General features: G+C 45.1%; 1 protein-coding gene across 1 annotated transcript in view; it reads left to right on the top strand.

Moving 5' to 3' along the window:
* dock11 (dedicator of cytokinesis 11) overlaps window positions 1-12,578 on the top strand; it is a 251,775-nt gene that overhangs the window by 115,922 nt on the left and 123,275 nt on the right. The window contains exons 25-30 of the mRNA XM_052020888.1: window positions 599-668; window positions 2,691-2,816; window positions 5,965-6,036; window positions 6,194-6,340; window positions 7,840-7,923; window positions 11,245-11,356. Of these exons, the coding sequence (XP_051876848.1) occupies window positions 599-668; window positions 2,691-2,816; window positions 5,965-6,036; window positions 6,194-6,340; window positions 7,840-7,923; window positions 11,245-11,356 (611 nt within the window). The remainder of the gene's footprint in view (window positions 1-598; window positions 669-2,690; window positions 2,817-5,964; window positions 6,037-6,193; window positions 6,341-7,839; window positions 7,924-11,244; window positions 11,357-12,578) is intronic.

Raw genomic sequence — 12,578 nt, 5'->3', positions numbered from 1 at the left:
CACCAGTGTGATATTGAACAGAAAATATATTTTTACTGGTATTTGAAAAGGGATAACCATTCCCCAACACATGGAGAACTCCTAATTCTTTGAGTCGTACCATGGGATCTTTTACGTTCACCTCAGTGGGCTGTGGGGCCTCAGCTTAACATCTCTGAAAGGTAGCTCCTGCAACAGTGCTGCACTCCCTCAGTACTACAGGGGCTTCCCAGCCTGTCTTATGACCTCGAGGTTTGGTCTGAGAGCCTATTTTTTTCTCCATCGTGGCTCCCACATAACCAGAAAGGCCACCAATACCGATGCTTGCAACTGAGATTATATCATAATTTAATAAGTTATTGTTAATACTTTTTTTCTGTTCCATGTCTGCCGTGGTGGGATTTGAACTCTGGCTGCTGGATTACTAGTCAGTAACTTTACCACTGCACCACCACTATTGTCATGTGATGTTGAAAATTAAATCATTGACAAATTGATGTTTGCTTTGTGTAGAGGATCAACAGTACTGAAGGGCTTAAATCCTATTGATTTATTGATGCATATTCTTATTTTATTTCTGCAGTACATGAACACCTTGTTTTGCCTGCCTCTTTTTCAGGGTAATGATACATATTGTGTCAAAGTGTCACGAAGAGGGTTTGGACCACTTTTTGCGATCGTACATAAAGGTAGTTTACATCTTAATATAATCAGGTTGAATTTTGACATAATCACTCATGTTAAAGCTTCAAATAATCGCAAATGGTGGACATTACTTTTGGCAATGTCATCCATTTAACAAAAACAAGGGCAAGATGAAGTTCAGGCATTCAGCATAATGGAGTAACTGATAGAACCGTTACCTTAGAGCGTCAAAGACCTGGGTTCGATCCTGACCTTGGGTGCTGTCTGCACTCCCTCCCTGTGACCATGTGGGTTTCCTCCCACATCCCAAAAACTTGCTGATAGGTAGGTTAAGTGACCACTGTAAATTGCCCTAGTGTGTAGGTGAGTAGGAGAATCTGGGGGAGTTAATAGGACTATAGGTTTATTGTAGGATCGGTGTAAATGAGTGGTCGATGGTCAGTGTGGACTCAGAGGACTGAAAGGCCTACTTCCATGCTGTATTGCTATATGACTCCATTGATCAGTACTTCGCCACACTGATAATGGGCTTTAAAGGGTTAAGTTGTAAGGGCAAGCTGCGGAACCTGATGTTTGCTTGCGTTTCAAAAATGGTGGCATGATCTGTTGGGTGTGAGGTTTCAAATGTTGACAGGATTTGATAGTAGAATCTGATAATCAGAGGAGACACCAGAGACTGCAGATGCTGGAATCTGGAGCAACCAATCTGCTGGAGGAACTCACTGGGTCGAGCAGCATCTGTGGGGGAGAAAGAAAACATTGACAATTCCTTCCCCTTGCACAGATGCTACTCGACACCCTGATGGTCAAAGAATTGTCTCCTCTGCTGAGGAAGTCTAGAGCAAAGGAACCATAACAACAGGATCTTAGTCATTTGTAAAGCAAATTAGGAAGCAGTTTCTCGCACAAGGTGGTGGAAGCTTCCTGAAGCAATCTGCTCTCAAAAGGCTAAGGATGCTAGATTTTCAAAACTGACATTAATGGATTTTAATCGGATAATGATAGCTGAGGTGCAAGTCAAGCAGGATCTAACTCGGTGGTACATCAGGTTGGAGAAGTTGAATGTCTACTTCCTGTTTCAATGTGAGTGAAAGTAGATCTGAGAAGAACCACATGAAATTCCCCCTCTTCTTAAACCATTAATGTTTCTGCCAGCTGTTGGTGCAGATTTCCAAGAATATAATCAGTGTGACACGGTGTGTTGGTGCGTGGTTTAGCCAGCAGAATCCTGTCCATGCTGCTGAGGTGAGAGTTATTACTGCTGCCTATGATTCTCTACTCCAGATAGGTGGACCCTCTGTCGAGTTAATGGTTTGATTCAGTCCAAAACCACTGGTAGTTGAAGCTGTCAGAGTGATAACTATTAATGATGAAACTTGCACAGATTTGGATTTCAGGAGTAAATTCCATAATGGGTCAGTTGTTGCTCTCTTTGGTGACATCCCCAGTCCATCTGCATTTAGAATAAGTAACCATTATTTTCAGAGAGAACTTGCATCTGTGTAATATTGTTCATAACTGCACCCTGTGACAAATTGCTTTATAGCCCTGAGAAAAGCTTGAACCACAGACACCCCTTCTCTTTGACCATGAAATTATTTATGTCCACTTGGCTTAATTCCTGGTTCTGCAAAGGTGCAGCAGTGCTCAGGATGGCTCTGGTTGGTGGCCCAGAGTGTTTTGCTCAATTCTCCAAAGCTGGCTGAAGCTCTTACACTGCTGCTGGGGAGCTGCCTTTTCTCCAATGTAAGTGTGGATGTGACAGTTCTCTCTCCTCACTGGCATGTTTGCTTGAAGAGGTTAAATGTCCGCGAAAAATGCACAGGAACATGCAGCAATCAGTTCACCCTCTGGTGTTAGATCTGGGCTATAGCTATGATGAAATTTGGCTATGTGATGTAGAATGAAGATGTTTTAAATTATCCATGGTCCTTTTTGTCTCCAAACACAAATAAAATCAAATCAAAATACAGCACATTTAGGAAGCAGAAGCTGTCGGTAACACTCAGCGATGTAGACCGATGCAGAGGCAACTGAACTTTTTACTGATTTGTTCACTTCTTCAGTATGTTTTCAGAACGGACCAATATGTGACCTCAGGGAACAAGACAACACATGAAGAGCTGGCAAAGTCCATTAATGTAATCCTGAAACAGTCTGCAGATTTTTTCACAATAAACAAGTTGCTGAAGGTTAGTGCTCCCTCTCTGTTAGAAGTGCTGATTGCTTCTATCTCCTCATCCCTAAGCAAAAAATATAGAATGAAATGAACAATTTAATGATTTTCACCTTGCTTAATTTATCCATCACAGTGATATATGTTCACTGAGGGGCATTGTGCTGCTAAGAGTCTCGTTTAGACTGCATTTCTTTGTACCTAGCTCTATTAAAATGGCTGAAGTTCAGAGGGATCTAAGTGTTCTAGTGCATGTATCACAAAAAGATATCAAGCAGATCCATCAAGTTGTTAAGAAGGCAAAGGGCATGTTGGCCTTTATTGCGAAGAAGTGGAAATTTAGGAATAGGGAGGTTTTGTTAAAGGTGTACAGAACATTGGTGAGGCTACACCAGGAATGCTGTGCATAATTTTAATCCCCTTACCTAAAAAAGGATACAGTTGCATTGGAAGCAGCCCAAAGGAGATTCACCAGGATAATTCCTGGCATGAGACTGTTGTGCTACCAAGAGAGGCTAGATGGTCTGGGTCTGTATTCCTTGGAGTCTAGAAGAATGAGGGGTGACCTGGGGGGCTTGACAGGGTAGACACTGAGAGATGTTTTCACTAGTAGAAGAGTCATAAACAAGGGGAAAAAACTACAACACAAGGGGCCAGTGATTTAAAACTGAGGTGTTTACAAATGTCTTCTCTCGGAGGGTGATGAATGTCGGGAAATCTCTGCCCACAAGGATGGTGAAGACTGGATCATTGGATATATATATTTGAAAGATCGAGGAATTGAGGGCTATGGGGAACTGGCATAGAAGAGGAGTTAAGGCCAGTTTTGATCAGCCATGATCATATTGAATGGTGGGGCAGGATTGAGGGATGAGTTCTTGTGTCTGTGTGTTTTCTTACAGAAAGAGAGAGAGAAAAGATAAGAGAGAGAGATACCTAAAGCAATAGACTGAAGACTTCCACATATAAAGGATCATCAAACATTCTGTGAGGGTGGCTATCCTTTTACATTCTGCTTCGGGCCACTCCTGTTCACATTTACTTTTCAAAAGATACAACCCTAAATGGATCTAGGAGTCACCTTAACGAGATAGAGTCTCCACGTTTGTCTCTTTTGACAAGTTATGCTTGGCCAGCTCCCCAGTCAGCAGCAGGCACACAGCAGGCTTGACCTCCCAGTGCTGATATCCAAGTGCCTGCTGTAATGGGGCAGACAAGGAACCTCGCCGGCGATACTCTGGAAAATAACGTTCACAAACAAGGTCATTTTGTCTTCTAGTGATGATAGCTTCCAGTTTTTTTGAAAATGGCATATTTGCAGTTATAAAATGTCTTTATCAGACAATGAATCACCCCGAAAGTGCAATTGCTGTTGTTCCGTAGGAAATGCTGTTGACTCACACAAATCTTGGCCCTGGAAAAAGCAGTGCGGTAGTGACAGATAATCGGTTGTAGTAATGTTGGTGTGGGGTAAAATGTTATCCTGTGTATTCATGGCCCCTCCCCTGCTCTTCTTCAATATATATACTCTGCAGGAAATTTTATGTCCAACTAAAAGACCAGATAAGGCACCAGTTTCATCCCTCATCACAAGTCTGGCAACTCACCAGTCCCACAGTACTATGTGTGTCAGCCTGGATCATGTGCTCATGTATCTGGAGCGAAACTGGAACTCATAATCTCTGACTCTGATGCAACAGTGCTACCACTGGACCAGGACTGGAATGAGTCAACAAACTGAGACACTTTGACACTTCCCTCTTGAATGACGTCACTGGGCTTTGCTTGGATTGTGTAAAGCTCTATGTCAGGACTTGTGAATTTGATGAGTTGCTTGTCTGGCTTGTTTTCCACGTGTCGAACAAAATTTCTCACCCTTTTTTCCCTTTTGCGATTTTGAAGTGAAAAGATGTCTGTCAATTTAAAGTGAAGGGGAACCATCAAAAGTGATAGTGATTCTGAAGTTTCCTGGTTATGGGTTCACCTATAGATAACGCCTTGAGAAAACTTCCTGGAATATTCTTTCTGGTTGCCCATTTATTCTTCTTTAATTCTGGGCAATTTCCAAGGATAGCTGTTTCCTTTCAACGTTTCTCAGCTACTTTTGGATTTGATGGTGATGTTTTAAGACACCTTATGTCCTTTGCACTAAGCTCCCAACTGACAAGCCCAGCTAATGAGAATTTATTTGAGATCTGAATTTGTTTTGGAGTGCAATGTTGTGCAATGTAGCTAATCCCTCCTACCTACAGAATGCCCATATCCCTCTATTTTCCTCTCATTCATGTGCCATTCCAAGCCCCTCTTAAAAGCCCCCAATGAATTTGCCTCCACCACCCTATCAGGCGACGTATTCCAGGCATCCACTACTCTTTGAGTAAAAAAACATACCCCTCACATCTGTTCTGAACCTACCCCCTCTAACCTTAAATGCATGCCCTCTGGTATTGGATCGCTCAATAATGGAGAAAAAAAATATTACTTATCCACCCTATCTATGCCCCTCATAATTTTATACACTTCCAACAGATCACCCCTCAGCCTCCACCGCTCCAGAGAAAAGAGCCCATGTTTGTCCAGCCTCTCCTGATAGCACATGCTGTCTAATCCAGGCAGCATCCTAGTAAACCTCCTCTGCACTCTCTCTAAAGCCTTGACATCCTTCCTGTAGTGAGGTGACTAGAATTGCATGCAATGCTCTAAATGCGGCCTAACCAGGTAGAGGCTGGATACTGGGAGGAACCTTGGCCACTATATCAAAACCTGACCTGATCTGACCATTACTGCACAAGAAGGACATAAGAAATATCAAGAAGCAGGCAATTCAACCCTCAGTATGTTCCAGTGTTCAGTGAGGTTTGACTGATCTGATTGTTGGCCTCAGTTTCACTTTATAAGAATGTGAGGGATAAGGACAGACCATAATCTATCAGAGCCAGGGGATTCACAACTTCTTCTGTTGCTGACCCAGAACTATCCACAGAAATGTGGGGGCGGTTGCAACTGCAGCAAGATATGTTGATCTGAATCTGGGGACGTGTGCAGTAATACGCAGCAAATCATCCACACCTGCAAGAGGCCACAGAAGTACAATCTTTAAATTGGATCTGTAACGAGAGAGAGAGTGTACCTTTCTGAGCAATTCTTTTTATTTAATCTTCCAGCATTCGTGGTTTTTCTTTGACCTATTGATAAAGTCAATGGTCCTGTACTTGATCGAGAAGAATAAAATGAAGGTAAGCCAGATCTCTTCTTCAGTAGGTAATAAAGGATTGTTCCATGTCATTGGATACAGAACTACTTTGGTCTTTCCTAGTCTATTTTCTCACTGCAGTATGTGATCAACTACACTCCTTACTTGTTTTGGTCCAACTTCTAACTGTGTGTTTACAGCTCCCCAGAACCCAGAGATTCCCAGACTGCTATCACCACACTGTGCAGTCGCTACTCCTTGCAATTATTCCTCATGTTAGTTTGAGGTATGGAGAAATTCCAGAAGAATGCAGGAATGTAAACATCAGCTGGGCTCATTTTATGAAGGTCAGTAGATAAGAAACTTAGTATGTACTGAAGTTGTTTAAAAATTGTTTTGTTTGAATCTCAGCACTGAATTGCTTCAAGAATGTCCATCAAGGCATCATTTCTCACTTTCCATGTGTGCTGATAGAGTGCTGTTGAGTTTATCAGCATTTGTTATTCTCTTGTGTTTTACAACGCTGGGTCAAAATCCTGGAACTCCCTCCCTAACAGTGTTGTGACTATACCCACACCTCAAGGACTACAGCAGTTCAAGAAGACAGCTCATCACCACCTTCTCAAGGGCAATTAGTGATGGGTAATTAAATATTGGCTCAGCCTGTAAATCATACATCCCTTGAATGAATAAAAACAAATGCTTGTGGATGATAGAGGCCATTCAGCCCAACTCCACTGCTTTCCAAACTCTGCTCTGTATCTACGCACTCATTGTTTCAGCAAACTGCTTCCTTAAATAACTTCTTGCATCCACCCTTTCTCCTAAAAGTTTAATTTTGTGTCAGTCACTCCATGTACCCATACTTTCCAACATCACTCTCCAGGTTAACTCCCATTAGTTTGAACTGAAGTGTAACATGAGGAACAGGGACAAGAGTAGACAACAAGGTCCTCAAGAATGCTGCACCATTCAGAAAACTCACCTCACGGTCTTGTCCTATCCCTATCTTTCATTCAACACTTTACCTTATTATAGATTATTGGAGATGCAAGAAAGGTTGCCTGGCTGGACATAGGAGTAACGATGGGCAGTCATGTGATGAAGCCTCCAGGTATCCTGCAATCAGAGTTAGTGACCCTGACCAACTCTCAAGATCAGGGGGCAATGAGCTGCCCAGTGGTGGGTCATCTATTAAATCTTTCCCTGACAACAGAAGGCTGAGGACCTACTATAAGTTTATCAACTTGTTTGAATGCCCATCTGCTCAAGCGTTGCATTCAGAAGTTTGAGTACGCTCAGAGGAAGCCTCAGAAAGCCGAGTTCATGTGTTGCCACATCATTGTCGGAGAATCATGCAACTTCAGGGTCTGGGCATCATTGACAAGGCCAGCATTTATTGTCCATCCCTAACTGTCCCTTGAGAAGGTGTAGTGAGTTGCATTGAGCATTGCTGTTTTGGTGAAGGCACTCCCCATATTGCTGATGGGAAGGGAGTTCAAGGATTTAGACCCAGCAAGGATGAGGAACCAGCGATGTGTTTCCAACTTGGGACAGTGTACGACGTGGAGGGGAACCTGCAGGAGCTGGTGTTCCCCTGAGCCTGCTGCCCTTGTCCTCCTTGGTGCTAGAACTCACAGGTGCTGTCGGAGTAGTCTGGGTGAGTAAGTGCAGTGCATTTTGCAGGTGGATCACACTGCAAGCCACTGTGTGCCACTGGTGGAGGGAATGAATGTTGCAGGGTGGTCGATCGGGTGCCAGTCAAGCAGGCTACTTTGTCCTGGATGGTGTATGGTGGAGCATGCATTCTCTTAACTTCATAATTCGTGTGTTACTCATTCAACAGCGGAGTTTGACACTGATGGACAGAGGGTTTATCTTCAACCTAATAAATGACTACGTCAGCTGCTTCTCTCCCAAGGACCCAAAGGTGAGATCCTCTTTTTATTAACAACATTGGCTGGTCCTGTTGTCTTTGCTGTATCTGGTGGTCCCAGGAGTTATTTGATTTGTGCAGTGACTTCCCCCATGTTGGCTAGCATGTCAGCTGGTCAGTTGAAGTAAGCAGAGTAGGTAGATTGTAATGTCAGCATGTTCGCTTTGTAACAACATTGGAGCCTGGTGCCCCAGGTAATGCCCTTTCTAAAACTCATCTAGTGAACACATATTCAACAACGGGAAGGACAACTCATCCTATTTACTAATCCAATTCCAATAAATCACCAACTACTTGTAGGTTAGTGGCTGATTGAATTCCACAGGTTGCCGCTATATCTGTACACATGTTTGGTTCTCTCGGTATGCCCCTTAAGGCTGTTGAAGTCTGCAGTGAATGGTGGGAAAGATACCAAGGGACCTTCTCCTGAATTCAGAGGTCTTCTGATTACAGGGGGGTGTGGATAAACCTTCCCCCTCGGGTTCAAGGTGACTCTGGGAGTGAGTAGAGTGGGACAATCTGCAGGAAGTGTGGCTTTCAGCAGCCCCGTGAATTCGAGTCCTACCTGAACCTTGGTGAAGAGCGTTGCGCAAGGTATCGGCAGGTCAGTAGGAGATCGCCCGTCCAAGCACACAGCTACTTCATCCACAGCTACACTACCCAGGTGGGATGAAGATGGCTTGGCCAGGGATGGTTCTGTGGTTCCTGTGTCCTGGAAAAATTTAGAACATCTTGAGACTTATCGCTCTCTATTGCAGAAGAGAGTTTTCCTCAGCAGATGGAGCAGGGAGCATTGCAGTGTGTCATTGACTTGGGGGATACCAGGCTCATCTGGCAATATAGAGAAACCAACAGGGATTGAACTCCCTCAGTGCCCTGCATGTGCATGACCACTGGTGGTGCACCTTGTGTCAGGCATCCTGCCAGTTGTCACAGTCCCTCATTCCTTGGCTGATGGCTGCAGCTTTCTGTGTTTTGAGTCATGGAGGACCAAAGAGTGGCCTTCAGCACCCTGGGCCAGTGTGCCCAGCTTGCAACAATTTCCATGTGACCACACAGAAGGTGAGAGCACAGAAGACTGGAGCACAAGAAGATAGGAATTATGAGCAGGAAAAGGCCATTCAGCCCTTCGATACTGCTCCGCCAGTCATCAGCATCATGACTGCGCTGTCCTCTCCAAGTCCTTTGACTCCCTTAATGTCTGTTTTGAATGAAGTCAGCAACTGAGTCTCCACAGGCCTAGGGGGGTGAATTCCAAAGATTCCACCCGCTTCCCACCAACCCCCCCCCCCCACCCCCCCCCCCCCCCCCCCCCAGAGTGAAGAAATGTCTCCTCATCTCAGTCCTCAATGGCTGGCCCTTATTCTGAGAATGTGAACCTCAGATCTAGTTTCCTTCCCCAGGGGAAACATCCCCCTTGCATCAAGCCTGTCAGTACTTGGTTAATTTCAATAAGATCATGTCTCATTCTTCAGATCTTTGGGGAATGCAGCTCTCCTCTATTCAACCACGCAATTGGCATCTCCAAACAATGACCTAACTCTAATTTCTTCTCTGGAGTGTTCAGCAAAGAGGAGCTTGTGTAGCAAGGTGTCCCATCTTGTCATCGTGAGCCCTCTGAAAATAGCTGGTGGCAAAAGCAACGTGTGAAGGAAACGGGCTGATGGGGAGGGAGGGTCAGCGAAGGACCGCCAAGATCAGTCTGTTGGCAGCACACAGCCCAAGTTCAGGTTCACCAGCGTTTCCCTTCCCACCTCCTCTCCTTCCCAACTTCCCTCCTTCCCTCCTGGCACCTGTTGGCCCCAAAGCCAACACAAGCTAAGTATTCCAAGTCAGATGTCAACTACTGGTCCTGGTATGTGCCTATCTCCTATGTGCTTTGGTGTGGCCTGGAGGTGATGTCAAAATTGGAACATGCATCTCCCATTTTCCTGGCCTACAGAGGTTTGGAAGAGGACTTTGAGCAGCTGTGGGAGACCTGGCTGCAGATGGCACATGGAAGGCTGATAGACAGCAGGGAGGGAGCTGGTGTGAAGGTAGTGGTGGATCACTGATGCCACCATCCTGTAGAGGGCATCAATTTCTCAGTAGACAGTACCCCCTCCAAGGATGGTAACTCAGTCATCCTCAGCATCACTGGCCACAGGTGGTAGGGGCAAGACTGGCTGCAGTTGGGTATCTCCAATTGCCTTTTAGGTGAGTTGCCTCAAGCATATTGAAGATACCCCCCTCACTGCTTCTGGGCCAGTTCTAGGGTTTTTATCGGTGGTCAGGAGAGAGTTGCCAAACATGCTCGAGCCCTGGTAGTCTGTGGCTTTAGGTAGTCTTCCAGTGCACCCACTGAACTTGGGTGGTGGAGGTCATGGGTTTGGGACCTGCTATTGATGAGGCCTGGGTGAGTCACTGCAGTGCATCCTGTGGATGGCACCTTTGGTGGAGAGAGTTAAGGTTCTGGGTGGTGGATGAGTGTGGAAGATGGGATTGGATTTCTTGAGCATCGACGGAGTACTGAATTGGCATTACACTTTGTAAAGCCCTTTGACTGGGCTGTTTACACTCACGGTACCAGGTTCTGAGCTTGCAAGCGAACGTGTCTGAGCTGCTGCTGCAGGACCCAGATGTTTGGTGGCTTCTGCGAGGCCTGTGATGAAAACTGAAATATTAGTCTTGGTCCACAGGTGTGCTTGTGGACTTATCCACCACTTCCACACTGAGCTGCCCTTGTTCTCCCACCGTCCCCCAGAGGCAGATCCTGCCTCTAAGCTGGTGTCTAAATAACATTGCAATGTCAGCATCTGTTAAACTGAGCAATAACTCCTCACCCTCACTCTCTCCTCCTGTTGCGTGGCCTGGTCACAGATGCTGGCAGTTCCAAAAAAAAAAGGCAAAAAGAGTTTATGCTGTTCTCCCTGCAATGATTCGTTCTGCACTGCTCCACCCCACAGCAGCTTCTTTTTATTCATGGATACTGTGGCGACTCACCGTCTAGTCGGGCGAACCGGCTCGGCAATCGGGTCGCACGGCGTCAGAGCGACGAGGCCCAAGATGGCGGCGGGCCTCGTCTTTCCGAGCGACGGGGAGAACCCGCGCGCGGGAAAGTCCTGATGACGTAGGACTTCCGTCATTGCCGTTTTTTTTGGGCGGGAGTTTTTCTCCCGTAAAGGGCCCGCGCAAGGCGGGAAAATAAACCAGTTCTGTTTGGCAATCCTCCGAGTAGAGTCTTGTTTTATTCCGCGGTAGCAACCGCTACAATACTCTATATTGAAGACTAACTGGTTAGTTGCCATTCCATTCTCACAGTCTCTCTCCTCACAGGCATTTATTGAGTACAAGCTGGATTTCCTGCAAATCATCTGCAACCATGAGCACTTCATCCCTCTGAACTTGCCGATGTCCTTTGCGAAGACCAGGCTCCAGCGGATCCAAGGTACGGTAGAATGATCCTCATTTAGTCTTCACTAATTCTGAGGGCTGAAATTCTGAAGGAAGACTCAGGAAGACTCAAATCTCTTACATCTGTAAAAATTGTGTCCATTAATTTGGCTTGTTCAAAATATGTTTGTGGTTTTCAATATGTGCATGAAGTGTGTGAAATGCATGTGTCAAATAATTCCATGTCCACATCATACCAAGTGCATGCAACTATGCATTTGTATACATTTTGTCACGAACCAGCAACAAAAGAAACACCGAGATGTATAAGTGTTAAAAACTATTTTATTAATAACTACTTATGATAATAAGAAAAATAAAAGTAGAAATGTTAGAATGTTAGAAGTAAAAATGTTAAACCTTGAACATTAACCCCAAAAACTAAACTCGTCATGTGTGTGTGGCAAAGTCCCAAACTCCAAGTTCAGGAATAGTTTTCAAAGTTCAGTTCAGCAAGCCGTAAGGTGAAACATGAGCCAAGGCTTCTTAAACAACCACCGTTGTCTGAAGATAAGATGTAGATGTAGAGAACATAGAGAGAGTAATTACAAAATCCAAATGTTCCACGATGGAACCCAATCGACACCTCAGTGTTTACTCAGTAGTGACTTCCTCACCCTGAAAAGCATCCGAATCGTGGCCATCCACACAAATACCTGTTTCCCTCTACAGGTCAGCAACAAAGTGAACTCCACTGGATTACTCCCAATTTCCATATGTGGATTATAGTAACAGACACAGTTATTGTTTCTCATCCATCGATAGAGAAAACTAGCAGGCTGGTGTCTCTCTCTCCTTTCTCTCTCTCTGTCTCCTCTGACTGACTTCGACTGACTTCTTCAACAACGTCATTACATCCTTTATCTTTGGTTGACTTAAGCATGCCGCGCGCGCGCGCACACACACACACAAATAACTCTATCTTAAAGGGACATTCACCGAGTCCGTAACAACGTGTTTGCACAGATTACATGTGTGTGCCTATGTGAAGTTTGTGTGTGTGTGTGCACAGGTGTTTTAGCATGAACACATGGATCTGGCATATGTGTGTTAAACACGTAGCCCAGTTCTCCAGCTGCAGGCATTCAGTTTGGCAAATCCCAGATCAGGTCGTCACAAGTCCTTTTGCTCTTGAAATTCGATGCTCATTCTCTGTTCCCCGCCCCGAAACCCTCCACCCATCTCACTCAGCCCCCTCCCCTCTCTCAGTCCCCCAC

The sequence above is a fragment of the Pristis pectinata genome, chromosome 8 (genome assembly GCF_009764475.1).
Source record: "Pristis pectinata isolate sPriPec2 chromosome 8, sPriPec2.1.pri, whole genome shotgun sequence".
In the NCBI taxonomy this organism is placed as follows: Eukaryota; Metazoa; Chordata; class Chondrichthyes; order Rhinopristiformes; family Pristidae; genus Pristis; species Pristis pectinata.
Note: the sequence above shows the minus strand (reverse complement) of the source record. Positions and strands in the feature narration are given on the sequence as shown.